Source organism: Hypanus sabinus, chromosome 6 (assembly GCF_030144855.1).
Source record: "Hypanus sabinus isolate sHypSab1 chromosome 6, sHypSab1.hap1, whole genome shotgun sequence".
Taxonomy (NCBI): domain Eukaryota; kingdom Metazoa; phylum Chordata; class Chondrichthyes; order Myliobatiformes; family Dasyatidae; genus Hypanus; species Hypanus sabinus.
This window is the reverse complement of record NC_082711.1, coordinates 158,158,733-158,179,258: the sequence shown is the minus strand read 5'-3', so window position 1 is coordinate 158,179,258 and position 20,526 is coordinate 158,158,733. Positions and strand designations below refer to the sequence as shown.

The 20,526-nt window shown below is 38.7% G+C and overlaps 1 protein-coding gene across 1 annotated transcript in view; it reads right to left on the bottom strand.

Annotated features, from left to right (window-relative positions):
- The window catches only part of supt6h (SPT6 homolog, histone chaperone and transcription elongation factor), a 72,162-nt gene that overhangs the window by 3,419 nt on the left and 48,217 nt on the right, over positions 1-20,526 (bottom strand). Inside the window, exons 29-36 of the mRNA XM_059973275.1 lie at positions 20,311-20,506; positions 15,886-16,124; positions 15,360-15,473; positions 8,322-8,446; positions 3,452-3,564; positions 2,682-2,762; positions 1,490-1,644; positions 209-366 (exon numbers count right to left, since the gene is read on the bottom strand). Coding sequence (XP_059829258.1) covers positions 209-366; positions 1,490-1,644; positions 2,682-2,762; positions 3,452-3,564; positions 8,322-8,446; positions 15,360-15,473; positions 15,886-16,124; positions 20,311-20,506 — 1,181 coding nt within the window. The remainder of the gene's footprint in view (positions 1-208; positions 367-1,489; positions 1,645-2,681; positions 2,763-3,451; positions 3,565-8,321; positions 8,447-15,359; positions 15,474-15,885; positions 16,125-20,310; positions 20,507-20,526) is intronic.

Below are 20,526 nucleotides of genomic sequence, written 5' to 3'. Positions count from 1 at the left end.
GCATTTGGACACCATGTTCTCAGAAATTTTGTAATTCCCAGCTTTAAAATTACTCTTATTTATCTTCCCTGGTTCAAGAGTTGATGATCTCACATATTCACCAAAACTAAATCACCGGATTTACTTTCCACGCATCATTTCAGGACCTACAAGCACTATTTACTGCCCCTTTCAATTTAATGTCAATCAACTTTCCAGAGACACGTACTTTGGCTGTGACCTTTGTCGGGTTGTGGCAGGAGTCTGTGGAGTAGCACTGCCATGGTACTGTGGCGTTGTAATAGGTTGCTGACTGGGTGTCGTATACGAATAGCTTGGAGTCATTAATGGCGTTGCTACTGGTTGTTGTGCAGGGGTTGCAAAAACCTGAAAAGGAATAAAACCACTAAGTCAGATTCCACTACATTAAAGACTGAAGAAAAAAAAATCACAGCCATTGCACAATATTTCAAGCACGAGTAAACATAAACTGATCAAACATTCAGGACCATAGCCTGTTTTCGGTATTTATTTATGTATTTAACTCTTAAGTTGGTGGCTAAAAATCCAATCCCAGAAAATATTTCATTATCATTGAAAATTCTAACTTCATTTGGACAGAATATATAGAGTATCGATTCTTCCCAAAGTAAGGAACATGACAATGTGTATTCAAATAATCAATTATAGAATAGTTGTCTGCTACTTAAATCTTGTTTCACTTCTAACTTTATCAATTTTGAAAAACGGTTGTTGACCTGACACGCCAATTCAAAATCCATTTCCATAGAAATTGCCCCATTTCGTATTTCTAGCACTAGCAGTTTTGTTTTGAGCATTCAAACAGGCTATGGCATGAGGGGAATACAGAATGAAAATACAGGTTTCCATTTGAGTAACAGTGTCTGAACATAGCTTGAACTTAGATTTGGTAAATGATTACATCATTGGCTGAGTTGGTCCTTACTAGAAAAGTTCAGGCATTTGTAACTGCTGATTAAGTATTGTGCACTTTATTCATGTAAAGACTTAAATGTGCTCTGAAGCTTCTACTTCAGTAGAGAGAATATGTAAAAGTCTGAAGAGCTTTCCCACAATCTGGATTAATTTATAACATAGATAAATATCCAGTGGATGAGGGACCTTAAAGTGTCATGCTGTTGCTTTTGTGCATTGCATGTGGTAGAGACAACAGGGGAGTTCCTTCTTAATTTTATTATAATAATTCTTCTACAAAAGTAACACGTTAATTGTTGTAAAATTTCATAACAAAATAAGAAAATGTCATTGTGTACTGTTAAAATTTGGTTGTTAATTATCCTTAGCATTTTATGTATTAGTTGTGATGGATGTTTACTTAATGGGCATATTCTGTCTGGAGATAGTGAAGTTGAATCAAAGATATAACGACAACATCTGGAACATCAGTGACATTTAGAACTAAGCACCAAAATATTCTAAGACTTAAAAAGCTGACCAGAAATCCTGACAGAAATAGTGACAAACTTACATGATAGGCACTGCTTCCTCCATAGCCATACTGACTGGATCCCCACTGTGCTGGTGTGGCATTTGGATTCTGACCCTGTCCAGTAACAGCTGCTATTGCATTGAACATCTGCGTTGTCATGTTCTGTGGGAGAGCATTAACTGCTCGGGTAAGATCTACGTCAGAAGAGAACGTATTTACTCAACGAATAACAGTGTACACCCATCATCTTGATTAAAACTATAAATCTACTTTCATTAGCACATCTGAGTAAATTCATTCCTGTAAAGACTTGAATTTGTTTGAGGTTTCTGTGAAGTAAGCAATTTATTAGAGCACAAGTACAAACAATTTTAACAGGTTTCAAAAATCCCATGACTTAATGCGATTGTTCAAAATGCAACTGATAAATTTCAACAGTGTGAACAAAAACTACATTATACAATTTCCCCCCATCAACATGCATTTGAAAACACATCAAACTTCATACTGAGATTCTTAGCCTTGGAGACTCGAACTTCATTTTAACTTCTTTGGATAGAAATTTGATGCCCAAGATAAGAATCTCCATTTAAATTCTCCCTGTTATATTTATTCACAAACCTAACAGAATTACGAGAGTGGCCAATTAGGTCACAGACTATTATTACTGTGGAAGATAAGATGTTGGGAAGAGAAGAAACAGTCACATTAACTTCTCAATTACTAATCAACTAAAATCCTATCAGTGAAATTTTAACAACTTTTTATGTTGCACTCATGCTAATTATTGAACTACTTAAATTGTAAATTCAAGATGATCCCATGATAGTGTTTAGAAAGGCAATAGTAAGTGAAGGGCAAACACGAGGAAATCTGCAGATGCTGGAAATTCAAACAACAACACACACAAAATGCTGGTGGAACACATCAGGCCAGACAGCATCTATAAGTACGAAGGGTCTCTGCCTGAAATGTTGACAGTGCTTCTCCTTATAGATGCAGTAAGTGAAGGGTTTGTGTAAAAATTGCATACGATCTACTGAGATCATTGTATATTACACCACATCTATTCAACGGCATCTCTACAATCAGGCCATGTAACTTTATTTAACAGTGAAAATAAAACAAAAAAACCAACAGCCCAAGAAGACAGCATGATTAGCATAAAATCAGGAATGTTAAGTGATGGATATTTTTAACACAAGAAATACAAGCATTTTCACACATGTACCTGCCAAATTAATATTAGCTGGTGTTGCATCCATCGAGGCAGGAGTTCTACTGGACCTACTTGTACTTGAAGGTGTTATACCTAGGAAGAGGGATCCACATTTGTTAGCACATTCAAAGAATGTTTACACAATGTTAACTACTAAAACAAAAAATCAAATGGCAATGTACATCTTAAAATATATTGAATTATGTTTGTCCTCAGAGCCCTTTTTTTTTGAGAGTATCTTTAACATTCAAAATTACTCAAGACTATTAAAAACAAATTTAAAGCAAACAAGCATTTTAAAAAATCAATTAAATTGAATTATTGATCCCTTTACAGCTACTTTATTCCACTGAAAGGAAGTTGCTGCTGGAATATCAGGCAGATTTCCCAGACTTTAAAATGGGAAGATCTGCAAAAGTCCAAGGAATCCAACAACACAGTACAATTGTCACAAGAGATGCACCACACAGAATGCTGGAGGAATTCAATATCAGTGGAAATGAAAAAATAGTTGACATTCCAGGCCAAGACCCTTCATATAGGACTTTATCATAAGAGACAGTAAGTGCAAAGCTCTAACGTCAGGTTGCATTGATGTTCTTGAGCTTCTGTCCAGTTTAGTAGGCAAAGGTCAGGATCCAACTGGATTTAAGTGGAACATCTTACCTATTAAGTCTATTAAATTTTTAGTATTCTTACCATTTAATTCCAGCCCACTTAATAGCATTTACACTTTACATATGAATTATTTTCACTGATATCTGTATTTAAACTCATCTTACCTGGCACTGGGTCCTGGAAGTGATCCTTAAACCATCTAAATAAACCATTCACACTCGGGAAAACTTGCCCTCTATACCGATATCCTTCTGGTGTCACTGTGACAAACTCTACCCTGCAAAGCAAAATTGCGTTGACTGTAAATTATTTCAGTTGATGAACTTTTACAACTGCCACTTCAACTAATGTTTTACACATACCTCTTTCATAAACTTTGTTTCATATAAGATTCTTTCTAATAACATACTGTATGCCTTGCCTACATTTGGCCTATCGAGTCTGCTCCACCATTCAAACATGACTGATTTATTTTTATTTTCCCTCTCAATGTCATTCTCCTGCTTTCTCCCTGCAACTTTTGACACCCTTACTAATCAAGAACCTATAAATCTCTGCTTTAACTGTATCCAATGACTTGGCTTCCACAGCAGTCTGTGGCAATAAATTCCACAGATTCACCACTCTCTTGCTAAAGAAATTTCACTTCAGAACAGAGATGAAGTTATGTCCTTTTACTCGGAGGCTATACCCTCTGTTTCTAGACTTTTCCACTACTGGAAACATACTCTCCACACCCACTCTGGAGTGACATCTGCAATTTTTCAGTCCTTTGGAACCATTCCAGAATTTAGTAAGTTTTGAACAATCACTATTAATGCCTCTGCAATCTCTTCAGCTATATCTTTCAGAAGCCTGGAGTATAGTCCATCTGGTTCAGAAGACTTATCTATCTTAAGACCTTCCAGCTTCCCAAGCACCTTCTTCTTAGAAATATCAACACTCACTTCTGCTCCTGACTCTCAAATTTCTGGCACACTGCTGATGTCTTCCACAGTGAAGACAGATGCAAAGTACTTATTCAGTTAGTCCACCCTTCATTTGCTCCTCATTACTACTTCTCCAGCATTTTCCAGCGGTTAGATGTCACCTCTACTCTTTATATAGCTAAAAAAAGTTTTGCTATCTTTCTTAAAAAATATTATTAGCCATCTTACAGTTGCAAGAAAAAGCTTGTGAACTCTTTGCAATTACCTGGTTTTCTGCATAAAATGTGGCCAGATATTCATCTAAGTCACAAGAATAGACTAAATAACACATAAACAATTGGACTTCTGGTCAATATTGAGTACACCATTTAAACAATCACAGTCTAAGTTCAACAAAGTATGTAAACCTCTGGGGCAATGCCTTCTACAAAAGCTATTTGGAGTCAGGTGCTCCAATCAATGAGATGAGATTGGAGGTGTGGATTATAGCAGTGTTTGTGTTATTAGTTCAGACCACATTTAATAAGTAATTAATGCAGAAAAACAGGTAATTGGAAAGGGTTCACAAACTTTTTCCTTCAAACTGTACCTTTATATTTCATTTTTTTTCACCTTATTGCTTTTTTTTAGTAGCCTTCCATTTTTTTTAAAAAAAGTTTTCCACTAATTTTTGTTATATTGAATGTCCTCTCTTTTGCTTTTATACTGTTTTTGGCTTCCCTTGTCAGCCATTGTTGCCTAATCCTGCCATTAGAATGCCTTTTCTTTTCCTTGTGATGAACCAATCCTGTGTCTTCCAAAATACTCCCATAAACTCCACCCATCATTACCTTACAATCAACTTTGGCCAGTTCATCTCTCAAACTTCTATAGTTAACTTCACTGAACTAATACATCTGATTTTAGCTTCTCCCTCTCAAACTGCAAGATGTTTTCCACCATAGTATGAGCACTGCATCCTAAAGGTTTCTTTTCCTTGAGCTCCCTAATCAAGATCTACTTCATTATGCAGCACCCAATCCAAACTGCCTTTTCTCCTAAAGGGCCTGACCAAAAGTTGCTCTAAAAAGCCATTGTGCTGTCTTTACGACAGTTATTTAGTTTATAATATTTTCGCTTAGTAATTCATTCAATAGTATTTTCTAGTTAGAATTAGGAGTGTTTAAAGTATATTCATTGCATGTAAAATATATCGGCATGCGATGACGTCACATCCGGTTTCGCCGCGTCTTGTGGGAAAACACCGGTTTGAAATCAGCGCGAGGGTGGGGGCTTTCCACGAGGCTCACCTGAGCACAAGCAGTTTTGCAGGCATGAGAAATCACAGTGAGAGCAACGCTGTAAGTTAATAGATAATCGATATATTGAACTAAGATGTTAATGCTGATCCTGTTAGAGGTAACGACGGTAGATAATGTTTATGCTTTCGTTAGTTAAAGAGTCGCGGATAGTTTGCATGGAAGTGTATTTAAAGTAGTCAATGGAGCAGGTAAACTCTCCCTGTATACTGCACCTTAGTGTAATGTAGTTATAGTCACCTTTGCAAGTATTTACACTTGAAATGTGATATTAAGGAAGGAACAAATACTGTATCAATCTTGTATTGTTTTATCAACAGTTTTCACCATATGTTAATGTGAAGAGTGAACAGTAAATGGTTAATCTTACTGCGATCTGGTTCTTATTAACTGTGGTTTATCCGGACGTTAAATTCGGCGTTTCGTTACACCCGAAGGAGAACGTTACAGCCATCATGTAGGCACTTCACAAATTTCTTCGAGGTGCAGCAGCAACCTGATTTCTCAATCTATCTGCATAATGAAATCCCCCTTAACCACTGTAACACTGCCCTTTTTACATGCCTTTTCTATCTACCACTGTAATTTGTACCCCACATCCTGGCTACTGTTTGGCGCTGGTATTTAACTCCCATCAGGATTCTGTTATACTTATATTTTTGTAACTCTACACACAAGGATTTGACATTTTCTGAACCAATTTCACTTCTTTGTAAGAATTTGAATCAGTTTTTTTTTAACCAAAGCCACCTCAGCTTCAACTGCCCATCTTTTCAATACAACCTGTAATCTTGGATAACATGCTGTTAGCTGTGATCTTTTTTCAACCACGACTCAGTGATGCCCACATCATGCCTGCCGGTTTTTAACTGTACCACAAGATCACTTATCTTATTTTGTATATTGTGTGCATTCAAGTAAAATATTTGGAGTCCTGTATCCATCAACTTTTCAATGTTATTTCCGCCTGAACTTAAAAAATTCATATCCCTTTTGTCCCTTTTCTTTGTTCTGGAGACTTCACTAATCACTTCTGTGCTCTCCTTTCCTTTTACTTTATCCATACTTTTCCAAGCAATTTAACCTATCCCCCATACTATTTAGTTTAGAGCCCTATTCATAGGACCCTGGTCCCAGCATGGTTTAGGTGCAGTCCATTCTCTCCCTCCCAAATATGATGCCCATGTCCCAAGAATTCAAACCCGCTTCTCCCACATCAGTCTTTACGCCACACTTTTAACTCTCTGATTTTATTAAACCTGTGCCAATTTGCATGTGGCTCAGGTAAAAATTCAGAGATTATTACTTTTTCGGTTTTAGTCCCTAGCTGCTCAAATTCCCTCATTAGAACTTTTCCTTTTCATTGGTACCCCCAAGGACCATGACAACTGGATCGTTCCTCTCTCACTTCAAACTCCTCTGCAGGCCAGATGTAATGTCATGAAACCAGGCACCACCAAGCAGGCAACACAGCTTCTGGGACTCTCAATCCTTCCTCTAACTACAATTAGAACTACACTGCTCTACTCTCTCCCCTCTTGAATGGCTCCCTAAAACAGTGTCATAGTTTGGTTGATCATTCTTTCTACGGCTCCCAGTCCCATCGTCACAGACAGTAACAATCTCAGACCTATTAGGCACTACCTCTTGGATACCCCTACTTGCCTCACTCACAATCACACCCTCTTGTCTCTGGGCAAAGACTGAATTTGAAATAGATAAGTAGATTTGAAGCGACTACCTCGAAACAGCGTCCAGGTTCAGATAACTCTCTGAATCCCTGAAGCATGGGAGTTTTTGAAGCTCAGCTTCCAGATCAGCTACTTTAAGCCTGAGTTCCTCGAGCAATCAACATTTGATGCAGATGTGGTCATCCAAAACCACAATGGGATCCATAATTTTCTACAGCATGTGGCTACAACACCTGATCCCACATCTCTATTTAGTTTGTTGCAATCTGGTACTTTATAAATTAACTACTCTACATTAAAAGAAAATTTACCTGTTCTTACCTATTACTCACATGTATCTCCTTTCCGAAGCACTTAAGCCAAAGCCTCAGAGTCAGAAAATGTGCTACAATCTCATTAAAACTTTTCTCAACTTTCTATTGAGAGCCTGAGTTTTATTCATAGAAAACCTACAGCACAATATAGTCCCTTTGGCCCACAATGCTGTGCCAAACATGCACTTTCTTTACAAATTACCAAGGTTTACCATAGCCCTCTACTTTTCTAAGTTCCATGCACCTACCCATGTTCCTGTCTCTTAGAAAACCCTATTGTATCCGTCTCTACCGCCATCACCGGCAAACCGTTCCACACTCTCACCACTCTCTATGTAAAAAACTTACCCGATACCTCCTCTGTACCTCTATTCCTTAAATCCTAACCCACAAGCATAAAGTCACCCATCTTCTACAGCAGCTGTGTTGTCATCTGAAAATTCCTTAAAATTCTCAAATCAATTTATACCTTTATGATCAAAATAGTATAAAAATATTAGATTTTTCTTTAAAATTGATATTAAGGAGGAAATCCACAGATAATTTGTAATACAGATACACAGGCCTTTTCAGATTAAAACTGTTATTGTTAATCATTATCAAATCCAATGACCAACAGAACTGGCTTTCATTAGTTTACATTGTGTGTATGATAATCCGAATTACGTTCATAATAAATTCAGGGTAGAGTTAGAAGCAATCACATAGACTTACTCAGTGACAATTATTTTCATCCAGGTTAACAAGGTGATAATTATTTAAGTTTATCTACTAAACATAAAGTCACTTTGTAGATACTAACCTTGGCTTGGCACGAGGTTGGTAGCCTAACAAAAACTTTCCAGGCAGTTCCTTTGATGCTGAAATGAAATAGGGAATAAAAGAAGGCTTTTCCCTTTTGGATTTTGATAGGATCTCTTCCATTTTCTAAAAAGAGTAACAATGCTACATTTAATATTTTCTTAGTTCACATGGGAAATGAGAGTACAGTACAATTCCAAACATTAACTATTTAAATTTCTGGTGGATAACTAAGATTGACCTAATCTTAGTGCTATCTGGGCCTTCTCCAATGACTAAAGGCTGATGGCACAGTATACTTGACCAATGTTTTAATTAATAAAAAGCATTGTTCAAAATCCATCTTAACATGCATTTTACATTTGAATCTATGGCTCCTATTATTTCAGCTATCAGAAGGTAGCCAATTTTATTTTCATACTTTTTAAATACACCACATTAGAAGTTTTGCATCTTTTCAAAACTTAATACAATAGTTACTGAGACCAAATAATTACTTTGTTCATATTGTTATCAACACCTGCTGGAGGTGATACTCTAACTCACATTACAATCAAGTCCAGACCCAAGGCCATAAGATCAACAAACACCATTGGCAATGAAATAGACAGAGTGCACCACATAAACTACTCAGGTAAGACTTGCATGCAGACTACTCCATTCACTTCAGGTTGTGAAACAACACTGCCATGAAAAAGGTAACAAGCCATTCACACTGAAGATAAAGGTATATGTGCAAAAAGTAAATTTGAGAGGGTTCACCTTTCGTTATTTTACGTGAGTCTTAATTTCAACTGAGCTTACTTGCAACTCGCCATGTAATTAGCAAAACAGTATCAGAAACTACAAGAAGTTTTAAAATAAAAATTTGGAATATATGTTGTATACATATTGGCAGCTTTTTGCAGCTGATGCAAAGAACAGAATTCTTTTATGGTAGAGGAAGAACATTGATGGCAGTTGGACTATAATGAGGAAAATTTAAGTATTACCAGATGTAAAACTGTACAGCATAAATAGTCAATGTAGAGTAAGATTTTCATAAATACAATTTTCTGCGAGACAGATTTGATCTGTGGTCTATACCACAGCACATTCCAAGGTTTTCCCCATATATATCAATGCACAAATGCATGTTTAAATCTGCAGGTCACACAGCTGTGAAAGGGGCAAAGGCAAATTAAGTAAATGGGCAGAAATGTGGCAGATGGTATTTCATCTACAAAGTTATCAGCTACCAGATCCAAGAATGACAAATTCTTGTCAATCAAAACAGTAATGGTACATGGCCAAAAGGACTTGGATCGGTAGGATTACAGATAGTTAAAAACTTCTGATGGTTATAGCAATTATAAATTTATAGCAATATAGCAATAAAAAGAAAAAGTGTAGCTGTTATGCTGAGTATACTCCAATTTAGACAATCTGAAAATCAATGGCCTGAAAAGTTAATTCCTTCTCTCCCTCCCTCGCCACAGATATTTGATTAATTTCTATGAAAACAAACATACAGGACTCATTTAAAGAGAATGTTCAGCCTATTGTCCCACAAAGTGCTGCTGTAGTAATCCCATTTCTGTGCTCCTTCTCCTCCTGGCATTCATCAGCTTTATTAAAAATGTAATTCCATTATTCTTTCAAGCACTGCATTTCAAACCATAACAATGCAAAAAAAGTCAATTCTATTTTTTCTTATTATTTCATTGTATGCTCTTTGATCAACATTTTAGCAAAGAGATTCTCTGGAATAGCTCTACCAAAACATGTCATTATAATGAACATCTCAGCTAAACTGACCTTTCCTTCTAACGTGAGCAATCCCAAGTCACTCACTGCTTGCAATTTCTTTCTTTCTTTCCCAATGGTCAAACTTATTTATACATTGCAAAACTAAACCAATCTTCCATTTGAGTTCTGATCCTAATTCTAAAACCACTTAGTGTCTGCATTCAATGATTTGCTTATATAAACTTAAAAGCTTTAGCTTTGACGAATTTGCTTTAAAACAGCAGCGTCTGTTCATGTTGGCTTTCCTTACTCTTCATTCTAAAATGCACCACAAACAAAAACACTGGCTTTTACCTCAAGAAAACTATAACATAGTTGGAACAAAATTGCATTTCAGTTCTACCTATTCTTCATTCTTCCCATCTAAAGAACTATGCAAAATTTGCACTGTGCCCTTCAGGAAGAATGCATTGGCCATGAATAACTAATGGACCTAAACACTTCTAAGTATGATAGCAAGTTACATAAAAGTGGGGTATGCTCCCTAGAATTATAAGGGTCAAAGGTGGCCTAAATGAAATGTTTTGATTGACAGCTTTTTACGAGACACCTACTTTCTCTGCTGGGGGATTCTGTTATCCAGCTCACGGTGACATAACATCAACATTAAACAAAAGCCACTTCACAAGAACTCAGGACTCAATTTTGACACAAAAGAGGTAGAAATCTGGAATTCTTTCCATTTAAAGGCTGCAGACTGCTGTTTTCCAAAGCTAATGCAGACATATTTTTAGTAGATAATGGCATCATGCAGATCAAAGACTGGTAAATGAGTTGCGATGGATCAGTATGATTCAATGAGTAACTGAATGGGCTTCAGGGGCTCAATGCCTCATTCATCCATCTACAAACATTTATGAACTGCTTGTGCAAATCTACTGCCAGTTGCAGGACTCACTCATTTGTCGAAGATATCCTGAAGTGGGAGAGTGAGGAGCCAGAGGTCGTGGTACATGTAGGTACCAATGACATAGGTAGGAAAGGGGAAGAGGTCCTGAAACGAGAGTACAGGGAGTTAGGAAGGTAGGTAAGAAGAAGGACCGCAAAGGTAGTAATCTCGGGATTACTGCCTGTGCCACGCGACAGTGAGAGTAGGAATAGAATTAGGTGGAGGATGAATGCGTGGCTGTGGGATTGGAGCAGGGGGCAGGGATTCAAGTTTCTGGATCATTGGGACCTCTTCTGGGGCAGGCGTGACCTGTTCAAGAAGGACGGGTTACACTTGAATCCTGGGGGGAACCAATATCCTAGCGGGGAGGTTTGCTAGGGCTACAGGGCAGACTTTAACTAGTAAGATGGGGGGGGGGGGGGGCGGGAATCGATTTGAGGAAACTATGGGAGAGGAGGTTAGTTCACCAGTAGAGCAAATAAATAGACAGTGTGTGAGGGAGGAAAGGCAGGTGATGGAGAAGGGATGCGCTCAGCCCGAAGATGGAGGGGAGAAGAAAGAAAAGGATAATAAATTTGAATGCATTGTTAGGGATGAAAAGAGAGGAGGAGGTGGAGAGTATCTTAAATGTATCTATTTTAATGCTAGGAGCATTGTAAGAAAGATGGATGAGCTTAAAGTGTGGATTGCTACCTGGAATTATGATGTTGTAGCTATTAGTGAAACATGGTTGCAGGAAGGGTGTGATTGGCAACTAAATATTCCTGGATTTAGTTGCTTCAGGTGTGATAGAGTAGGAGGGGCCAGAGGACGAGGTGTTGCATTGCTTGTCCGAGAAAATCTTATGGCGGTGCTTTGGAAGGATAGATTAGAGAGCTCCTCTAGGGAGGCTATTTGGGTGGAATTGAGGAATGGGAAAGGTGTAGTGACACTGATAGGAGTGTTTTATAGGCCACCTAATGAGGAGCGTGAGTTGGAAGAGCAAATGTGTAAGGAGATAGCAGATATTTGTAGTAAACACAAGGTGGTGATTGTGGGAGATTTTAATTTTCCACACGTAGATTGGGAAGCTCATTCTGTAAAAGGGCTGGATGGTTTAGAGTTTGTGAAATGTGTGCAGGATAGTTTTTTGCAACAATACATAGAAGTACCGACTAGAGATGGGGCAGTGTTGGATCTCCTGTTAGGGAATGCGATAGGTCAGCTGACAGATGTATGTGTTGGGGAGCACTTCGGGTCCAGTGATCACAATAGCATTAGCTTCAATATAATTATGGAGAAGGACAGGACTGGACCTAGAATTGAGATTTTTGATTGGAGAAAGGCTAACTTTGAGGAGATGCGAAGGGATTTAGAGAGAGTGGATTGGGTCAAGTTGTTTTATGGGAAGGATGTAATAGAGAAATGGAGGTCATTTAAGGGTGAAATTATGAGGGTACAGAATCTTTATGTTCCTGTTAGGTTGAAAGGAAAGGGTAAAGGTTTGAAAGCACCATGGTTTTCAAGGGATATTAGAAACCTGGTTCGGAAAAAGAGGGATGTCTACAATAGATATAGGCAGCATGGAGTAAAGGAATTGCTCAAGGAGTATAAAGAATGTAAAAGGAATCTTAAGAAAGAGATTAGAAAAGCTAAAAGAAGATACGAGGTTGGTTTGGCAAATAAGGTGAAAGTAAATCCGAAAGGTTTCCACAGTTATATTAAAAACAAGAGGATAGTGAGGGATAAAATTGGTCCCTTAGAGAATTAAGGTGGTCAGCTATGTGTGGAGCCGAGGGAGATGGAAGAGATTTTGAATGATTTCTTCTCTTCAGTATTCACTAAGGAGAAGGATATTAAATTGTGTAAGGTGTGGGAAACAAGTAAGGAAGTTATGGAACCTATGGCAATTAAAGAGGTGGAAGTACTGGCACTTTTAAGAAATTTAAAAGTGGATAAATCTCCGGGTCCTGACAGGATATTCCCCAGGACCTTGAGGGAAGTTTGTGTAGAAATAGCAGGAGCTCTGACGGAGATCTTTAAGATGTCATTAGAAATGGGGATTGTGCCGGAGGATTGGCGTATTGCTCATGTGGTTCCATTGTTTGAAAAGGGTTCTAGAAGTAAGCCTAGCAATTATAGACCTGTCAATTTGACATCAGTGGTGGGTAAATTAATGGAAAGTATTCTTAGAGATAGTATTTATAATTATCTGGATAGACAGGATCTGATTAGGAGTAGCCAGCATGGATTTGTGCGTGGAAGGTCATGTTTGACAAACCTTATTGAATTTTTTGAAGAAGTTACGAGGAATGTTGACGAGGGTAAGGCAGTGGATGTATATGGACTTCAGCAAGGCCTTTGACAAAGTTCCACATGGAAGGTTAGTAAAGAAGGTTCAGTCGTTAGGTATTAATGCTGGAGTGATAAAATGGATTCAACAGCGGCTAGACGGGAGATGCCAGAGAGTAGTGGTGGATAATTGTTTATCGGGATGGAGGTCAGTGACTAGCGGGGTGCCTCAGGGATCTGTTTTAGGCCCAATGTTGTTTGTAATATACATAAATGATCTGGATGATGGGGTGGTAAATTGGATTAGTAAGTATGCCGATGATACTAAGGTAGGAGGTGTTATGGATAATGAGGTGGGTTTTCAAAGCTTGCAGGGAGATTTATGCCGTTTAGAAGAATGGGCTGAACGTTGGCAGATGGAGTTTAATGCTGAGAAGTGTGAGGTTCTACATTTTGGCAGGAATAATCCAAATAGAACATACAGGGTAAATGGTAGGGCATTGAGGAATGCAGTGGAACAGAGAGATCTAGGAATAACAGTGCATAGTTCCCTGAAGGAGTCTCATGTAGATAGGGTGGTGAAGAAGGCTTTTGGAACGCTGGCCTTTATAAATCAGAGCATTGAGTACAGAAGTTGGGATGTAATATTAAAATTGTACAAGGCATTGGTAAGGCCAAATTTGGAATATTGTGTACAGTTCTGGTCACTGAATTATAGGAAAGATATCAATAAATTAGAGAGAGTGCAGAGACGATTTACTAGGATGTTACCTGGGTTTCAGCACTTAAGTTACAGAGAAAGGTTGAACAAGTTAGGTCTCTATTCATTGGAGCGTAGAAGGTTGAGGGGGGATTTGATCGAGGTATTTAAAATTTTGAGAGGGATAGATAGAGTTGACGTGAATAGGCTGTTTCCATTGAGAGTAGGGGAGATTCAAACGAGAGGACATGATTTGAGAGCTAGGGGGCAGAAGTTTAAGGGAAACACGAGGGGGTATTTCTTTACTCAGAGAGTGATAGCTGTGTGGAATGAGCTTCCTGTAGAAGTAGTAGAGGCCAGTTCAGTTGTGTCATTTAAGGTAAAATTGGATAGGTATATGGACAGGAAAGGAGTGGAGGGTAATGGGCTGAGTGTGGGTAGGTGAGATTAAGAGTTCGGCACGGACTAGGAGGGCCGAGATGGCCTGTTTCCGTGCTGTGATTGTTATATGGTTATATGGTTTCCATCTAATGTATTATCTGCAGTTAACTGATAATTGCAAGCTGAGTCCAAATACGCAAATTCTCTTATTTCTGTAATTTTTTCCCCTTATTTCACAAAATTTGCTTCTAGGCTACAGCCAATGCTAGCTAATTCTGATCTTCCATACATAACTCATTTGGTTCAGTAAAGGCCTTTTGTAAACAATTCTAGTTTATCTGTTGGTTGTGACTCTCTACCCTGCACAACAGCAACTTAAGTATCCTTATTCAATGTGGATATTCTCTGTTTGCCTTCAGACAGATCATCATTGGGTCAATACTACACAGAATTTAGAATAAACTAAGATAGCAAACATAATATATGTGCACCTTAATCTGTCTAAAGGGGTCATGGCATACTCAATTATCCCCCTCCCCACCACTGGATATTGATTTCAGGCATTTACTCTCAAAAATGACTCAGAGGGGAATCCTATCATAGTATTCAAATGCTTTTAAGATTCCTTAAAGTTAAAAGTACTCACATTCTGCATTCTTCCATGGAAACTGATCAAAAGCTGAGGCCCTCATCAGTACCAGAAATGTAACCAGTTTCCATGAAACCTGGAGGCAATAGTGTCTGATCATAAAGAGCACCCCTCTACTAATTGATACACTTCTCAACAGGGTCTAAATTACTTTATTGCACTATCCACATTGGGTAGGCACTAAGGTGGCTTACTATAAGGTGCGCAGTCTATTGAGACAAAATGGCTGAGTAAAAGATGTAAAATTAATGCAAAGATGAACATTGTTATTCGTCACTTATCAACATTAAAAAAAACACATTAGAATTGTTCACCATGTAACTGTTACTAAGCTAGTTAAGTTTAACTTTCATACTAGTACCTTACGGTCTCCACCATTGCAATCCTGGTAATATTTATGATAGAGCAAGTCACGAGCAAAAGATGCCATCGGCTGCACATATCGAGCAGTAATTTCATCAAGGTCTTCAAATTCCTGGATGATGAAAATGCAGATTAAGATTCTTATTTAAATTAACATACTGTATGTCACTATTAAATACAAACAGCAGAATCACATTAAAGACAAACTGAATCAAGTACTGACTACAAAGGGATTATACATCAAGGTATTTTCAAGCAGTATTTGATCTCAGATGAAAAGTATATCCTCCAATAGATATGAACAAAGCAAATGTGTCCACTTAGTTTGAACGTTTAAAGTAATATATGAAACAACTTACTCCAAGTTTGAAAATAGTAACTGCTACCAATTTTACACTACATCTGCAAGTAAAAGCAAACATTTTGGTAACACGCTGTGTAGCATGATCTATAAGCAACAGAAATTCCACAAGGAATAAATTAATAAATGTCTGATACATTAGAATAAAACCCATTTTCCTTACCTCATTGTTGATCCAAAGAGATTGTCCCAAACTGAAGGCATTCTCCTTGCCTTCTTCTCTCACATCTATATGTTGATAGATCCCATCTGTCACTTTCCAGGTTACAGTGAGATGATTCGCTCCTTTGCTGCTGGGTCTGATAATGACATCTCCTTGGTCCATAGTTTCCATCATCTTTTCAGCCTGCTTGAAGTTGATATTGTGGAATGATGGGTGCACTATTACTCGCTTGATGTATGCTAAGGAAGAGTCACAGAGTAAATAATTAATAAAACAGAATTGGGTTGAATATGGACAAAGCTTGCACTTCCTTCAACACAACAGTGATTTTATTTACTTATTGAGCAACAGTGTGGAATAAGCCCTTTGAGCCACACTGCCCAGAAATCTCCTGATTCAATCCCAGTCTAACCGTGGGACAATTTACAATGACCAATTAACTTACCAACTGGTATGTCTTTGGATAGTGGGAAGAAAACAGCAAAACCCGGAGGAAACCCATGTGGTCACAGGGAGAACATACAAACTCCTTATAGGCAATGGCGGGAATTAAAAGCCAGTACTGTTAAGTGTTGTGCTAAAAAGTTTTCAAGTTGAAAACCTCATGTTAGATGGAAATAAGTTTTAAAATAAGTCCAGCATCTTAGACCAACACAGCACAGTACAGATAATGTTCCCTCTAAGGTGCACACATCATTTGCTACTAGCACACAAAGGAATTTAAACTGCGCACAAAAGGTTGTCACCCACTACCTAGTTAGCATGCTAAGTATAGTTCACGATTATACACAATCACATTTCCTTTTCCAGTTTCTGATGCAGACAGTGCTGATAACATGGGATCCACATGTCTTGTCCGCAGATTTTAGAACTGGCTCATTAACACATTTTATTGAAGAAATTATTCAGTGAGCACATGTTTGTTGTCACTGGGCAAAAATGCACAGCAGAAGCGTTTTGTGCATGCTGGTCATCCATAAATTAGAGGAAACATCAAGTCCATGATGGGTTATTAAGTTTGCAGATGACATGAAGGTTGATGATGTTTTGGATAGTGCAAAAGGTTGTCATAGACTACAATGGGACATTGACAGGATGCAGATGGAATACAATCTGGAAAAGCATGAAGTGATAAACTTGAAAGAAGAAATATGGAGAAGCAAAGGGATTTTGGAGTCCACATTCACAAATCACTCAAAGTTGCCAGGAAGTTGATAGGATGGTTAAGAACGCCTATGGCGAGTAGGCTTTCATTACTCAAAGGACTGAGTTCACAAGTTGTGAGGTACTGCTCTTCTTCTTCAGTCCAACACCCCTGCTAGGGCATAGGCTGCCAAAAGCAGCATGCCAGAATCCTCTGTCACGGGCTGAAGGATGATCAGCCCTGTGGTTTCCATTTGCCCCATGATTTTCATAACTTTTCTAGGCGAAGATCCTTCCTCTCTCTCAAGATGTGGATTTTGGAGCTTCTGTAGCTGAGTTTTTACAGGATAGGGTTGCTAGCCCCATGCCCAAACCTCCTTTTGCAGTCTGGCTCGGCACTATCCATGGTGAACTGCAGTAGATCAGAGGGATCTGGGAGTACAGATACATAATTCCCTAAAAGTGGCTTCACAAGCAGATAGGGTTGTAAAGAAAGCTTTTGGTACATTGGCCTTTATAAATCAAAGTATTGAGTATAAGAGTTGGAATGTAATGGTGAGGTTGTATAAGTCATTGGTGAGACTGAATTTGGAGTATTGTGTGCAGTTTTGGTCACCCAATTACAGGAAGGATATTAATAAGGTTGAAAGAGTGCAGAGAAGGTTTACAAGGATGTTGCCGGGACTTGAGAAACTGAGTTACAGAGAAAGGTTGAATAGGTTAGGGCTTTATTCCCTGGAGCGTAGGAGAATGAGGGGTGATTTGATAGAGGTGTATAAAATTATTATGGGTATAGATAGAGTGAATGCAAGCAGGCTTTTTTCAAGGGGAGAAAAAAACCAGAGGTCATGGATTAAGGGTGAAGGGGGAAAAGTTTAAAGGGAACTTGGGGGTGGGGGGGGCGCTTCTTCATGCAGAGAGTGGTGGGAATGTGGAATGAGCTGCCAGATGGAAGTGGTGAATGCGGGCTCACTTTTGACATTTAAGAAAAACTTGGACAGGTATATGGATGAGACTGGTTTGGAGGGATAAGGCCCAGGTGCAGGTCAGTGGAACTAGGCAGAAAAGTGGTTCGGCACAGCCAAGAAGGGCCAAGAGGCCTGTTTCTGTGCTGTAATGTTCTATGGTATTCAGGGAAATATACAATGGAAATGTGGAGATTGTTTAGGGAGCAGTTGCATGGGGTTCTGGATAGGTTTGTCCCATTGAGTTAAGAGAAAGTACAGCAAATTCTAATGCTACAAGGCAGGAACTTGGGTGCATAAATTGGAGTAGGTATACTTAGGGAAATATCCAGTGGAAATATCAAGGTTGTTTAGGAAACACCTGCATGGGGTTCAGAATAGGTTTGTCCCATTGAAGCAGAGAGACGATAGTAGGGTAAAGAAATCAAGAATGACAAGAGAAAGAAAAAAAGCTTAAGTTTAGATGGAAGGACCAAGCAGGCTTTTAGAGTTACAAGATGGGAATCAGCCTAAGAATAGATATAGCAGAGCTAAAAGGAGATATGGAAAGACCGTGGCAAATGGGATTAAGGAAAACCCCAAGATTTTTCACACATACACAAAGAACAGGAGGATGAAGGGAGAGCAGTGGATGTGGTGAATATGGATTTTAGTAAAGGGTTTGATAAGTTTCCCCATGAGAATCTCATTTAGAATGTCGGGAGGCATGGAATGCAGGGATTCAGAATTGGCTTGCCAACAGAAAGTAGAGTGTGTTAGTAGATGGAGACTATTCTGCAGGGATCTCTGCTCTGAGGTTTTTGTAAATGACTTGGACAATGAAGTAGAAGGATATGAGACAAGACCTAGTTCATTCAACCTATTCTCTTAAGATGTGCTCTGTCATCCAGACAGCAACCTGGTAAATCTCCTTTGCATCCTCTCTAAAGTCTCTACACCCTACCTGTAATATAGTGACCAGAATTGAACACAATACTCCAAGTGTGGTCTAATCAGAATTTTTTTTTAGAGCTACAATATTACCTCACTGCACTCCTCAGTGTCCCACCATTTACCTTGTATATTCTACCTTGGTTTGACCTTCCGAAGTGCAATACCTCACACTTGTCCGCATTAAACTCTATTTGCCATTTTTCAGCCCATTCCTCCAACTGTTCCAGATCCCTCTGCAAGCTTTGAAAACCTTCCTCACTATCCACTACACCTCCAATCTTTGTATCATCAGCAAATTTGCTGATCCAATTTGCCACATTATCATCCAGATCATTGATATAGATGACAAATAACAATGGACCCAGCACTGATTCCGGTGGCACACCACTAGTCACAGGCCTCCACTCAGAGTAGCAATCCTCCACTACCACTCTCTGGCTTCTTCCATTGAGCCAATGTCTAATCCAATTTACTACCTCTCCTAGTGACTGAATCTTCCTAACTAACCTCCCATGCGGGAACTTGTCAAAGGCCTTACTGAAGACCATGTATACAACATCCACTGCCTTCTCTTCATCCACTTTCCTGGTAACTTCCTTGAAAAACTCTAATAGATTGGTTAAACATGACCCATAAACACGACAATATATCTATTCCCCAGTTATACTCCCAAGTTCCTGTGAATTAGCATTATAATTCACTCTCTCCCAATTAACTACTTACTCATTCTCTCTGCTCCTATCCTCTCCAAGACTATGCTAAAGGCTACTGAATTGTGGTCACTGTCTCATAAAATGCTCACCATGAAGAGATCTGTCACTTGACTAATACCAGATTTAGTATGCCCTCTTCCCTAGTCAGCCTGTTTACATATTGTGTTAGGAATCCTTCCATCCTATCAATTTCTGCCCTATCTAAATCTTTTGCACTAAGGAGGTGCCAATCAACATTAGGGAAGTTGAAGTCACCCATGACACCACCCTTGTTATTTTTGCACCTTTCCAAAACTGCCTCTTGATCTTTTCCTCAGTCCCCTATTGCTATTGGGGTACTGTATAGAATACTCCCAATTAAGTGACTGCTCCCTTCTACCCATGCTGACTCAGCAGAGAATCCCTCCACTGTCCTCACTTTCTACATTCATGATACTATCCCTGATTAGCAATGCCACTCCCCCGCTTCTTTTACCTCCTTCTCTGTCCCTTTTGAATCATGAGAATCTTTCAGTGAGGTTTTGAGTACTTACACAGTATGATGATGAACCTACACAGTCAGAGGTTGCGGCAAATTTAACGAGCAAATGGAAACTTAAGACTTTGAAAAATGAAATATTAAAAAAAGTAAACTGTTGATTTTCTAAACAGTGCCTGCCGAGATTACTCACTTGTACGTTGTTGCTTTTTCTTTGCATCCTCTTCAACTTTATGATCTGCAGCCTCAGAGTCAAAATCATAATATGTATCCTTGGGTAACTTCCACTCATTGTTCTTATCCATCAGATCAGATGTTCGACAAGTAAGGTCCACACTAAACTTTTCAATGTCTATTTTCATTATTCGGCAATGCACAGTCATGCCAATCTATAAGAGAACAGCAATGG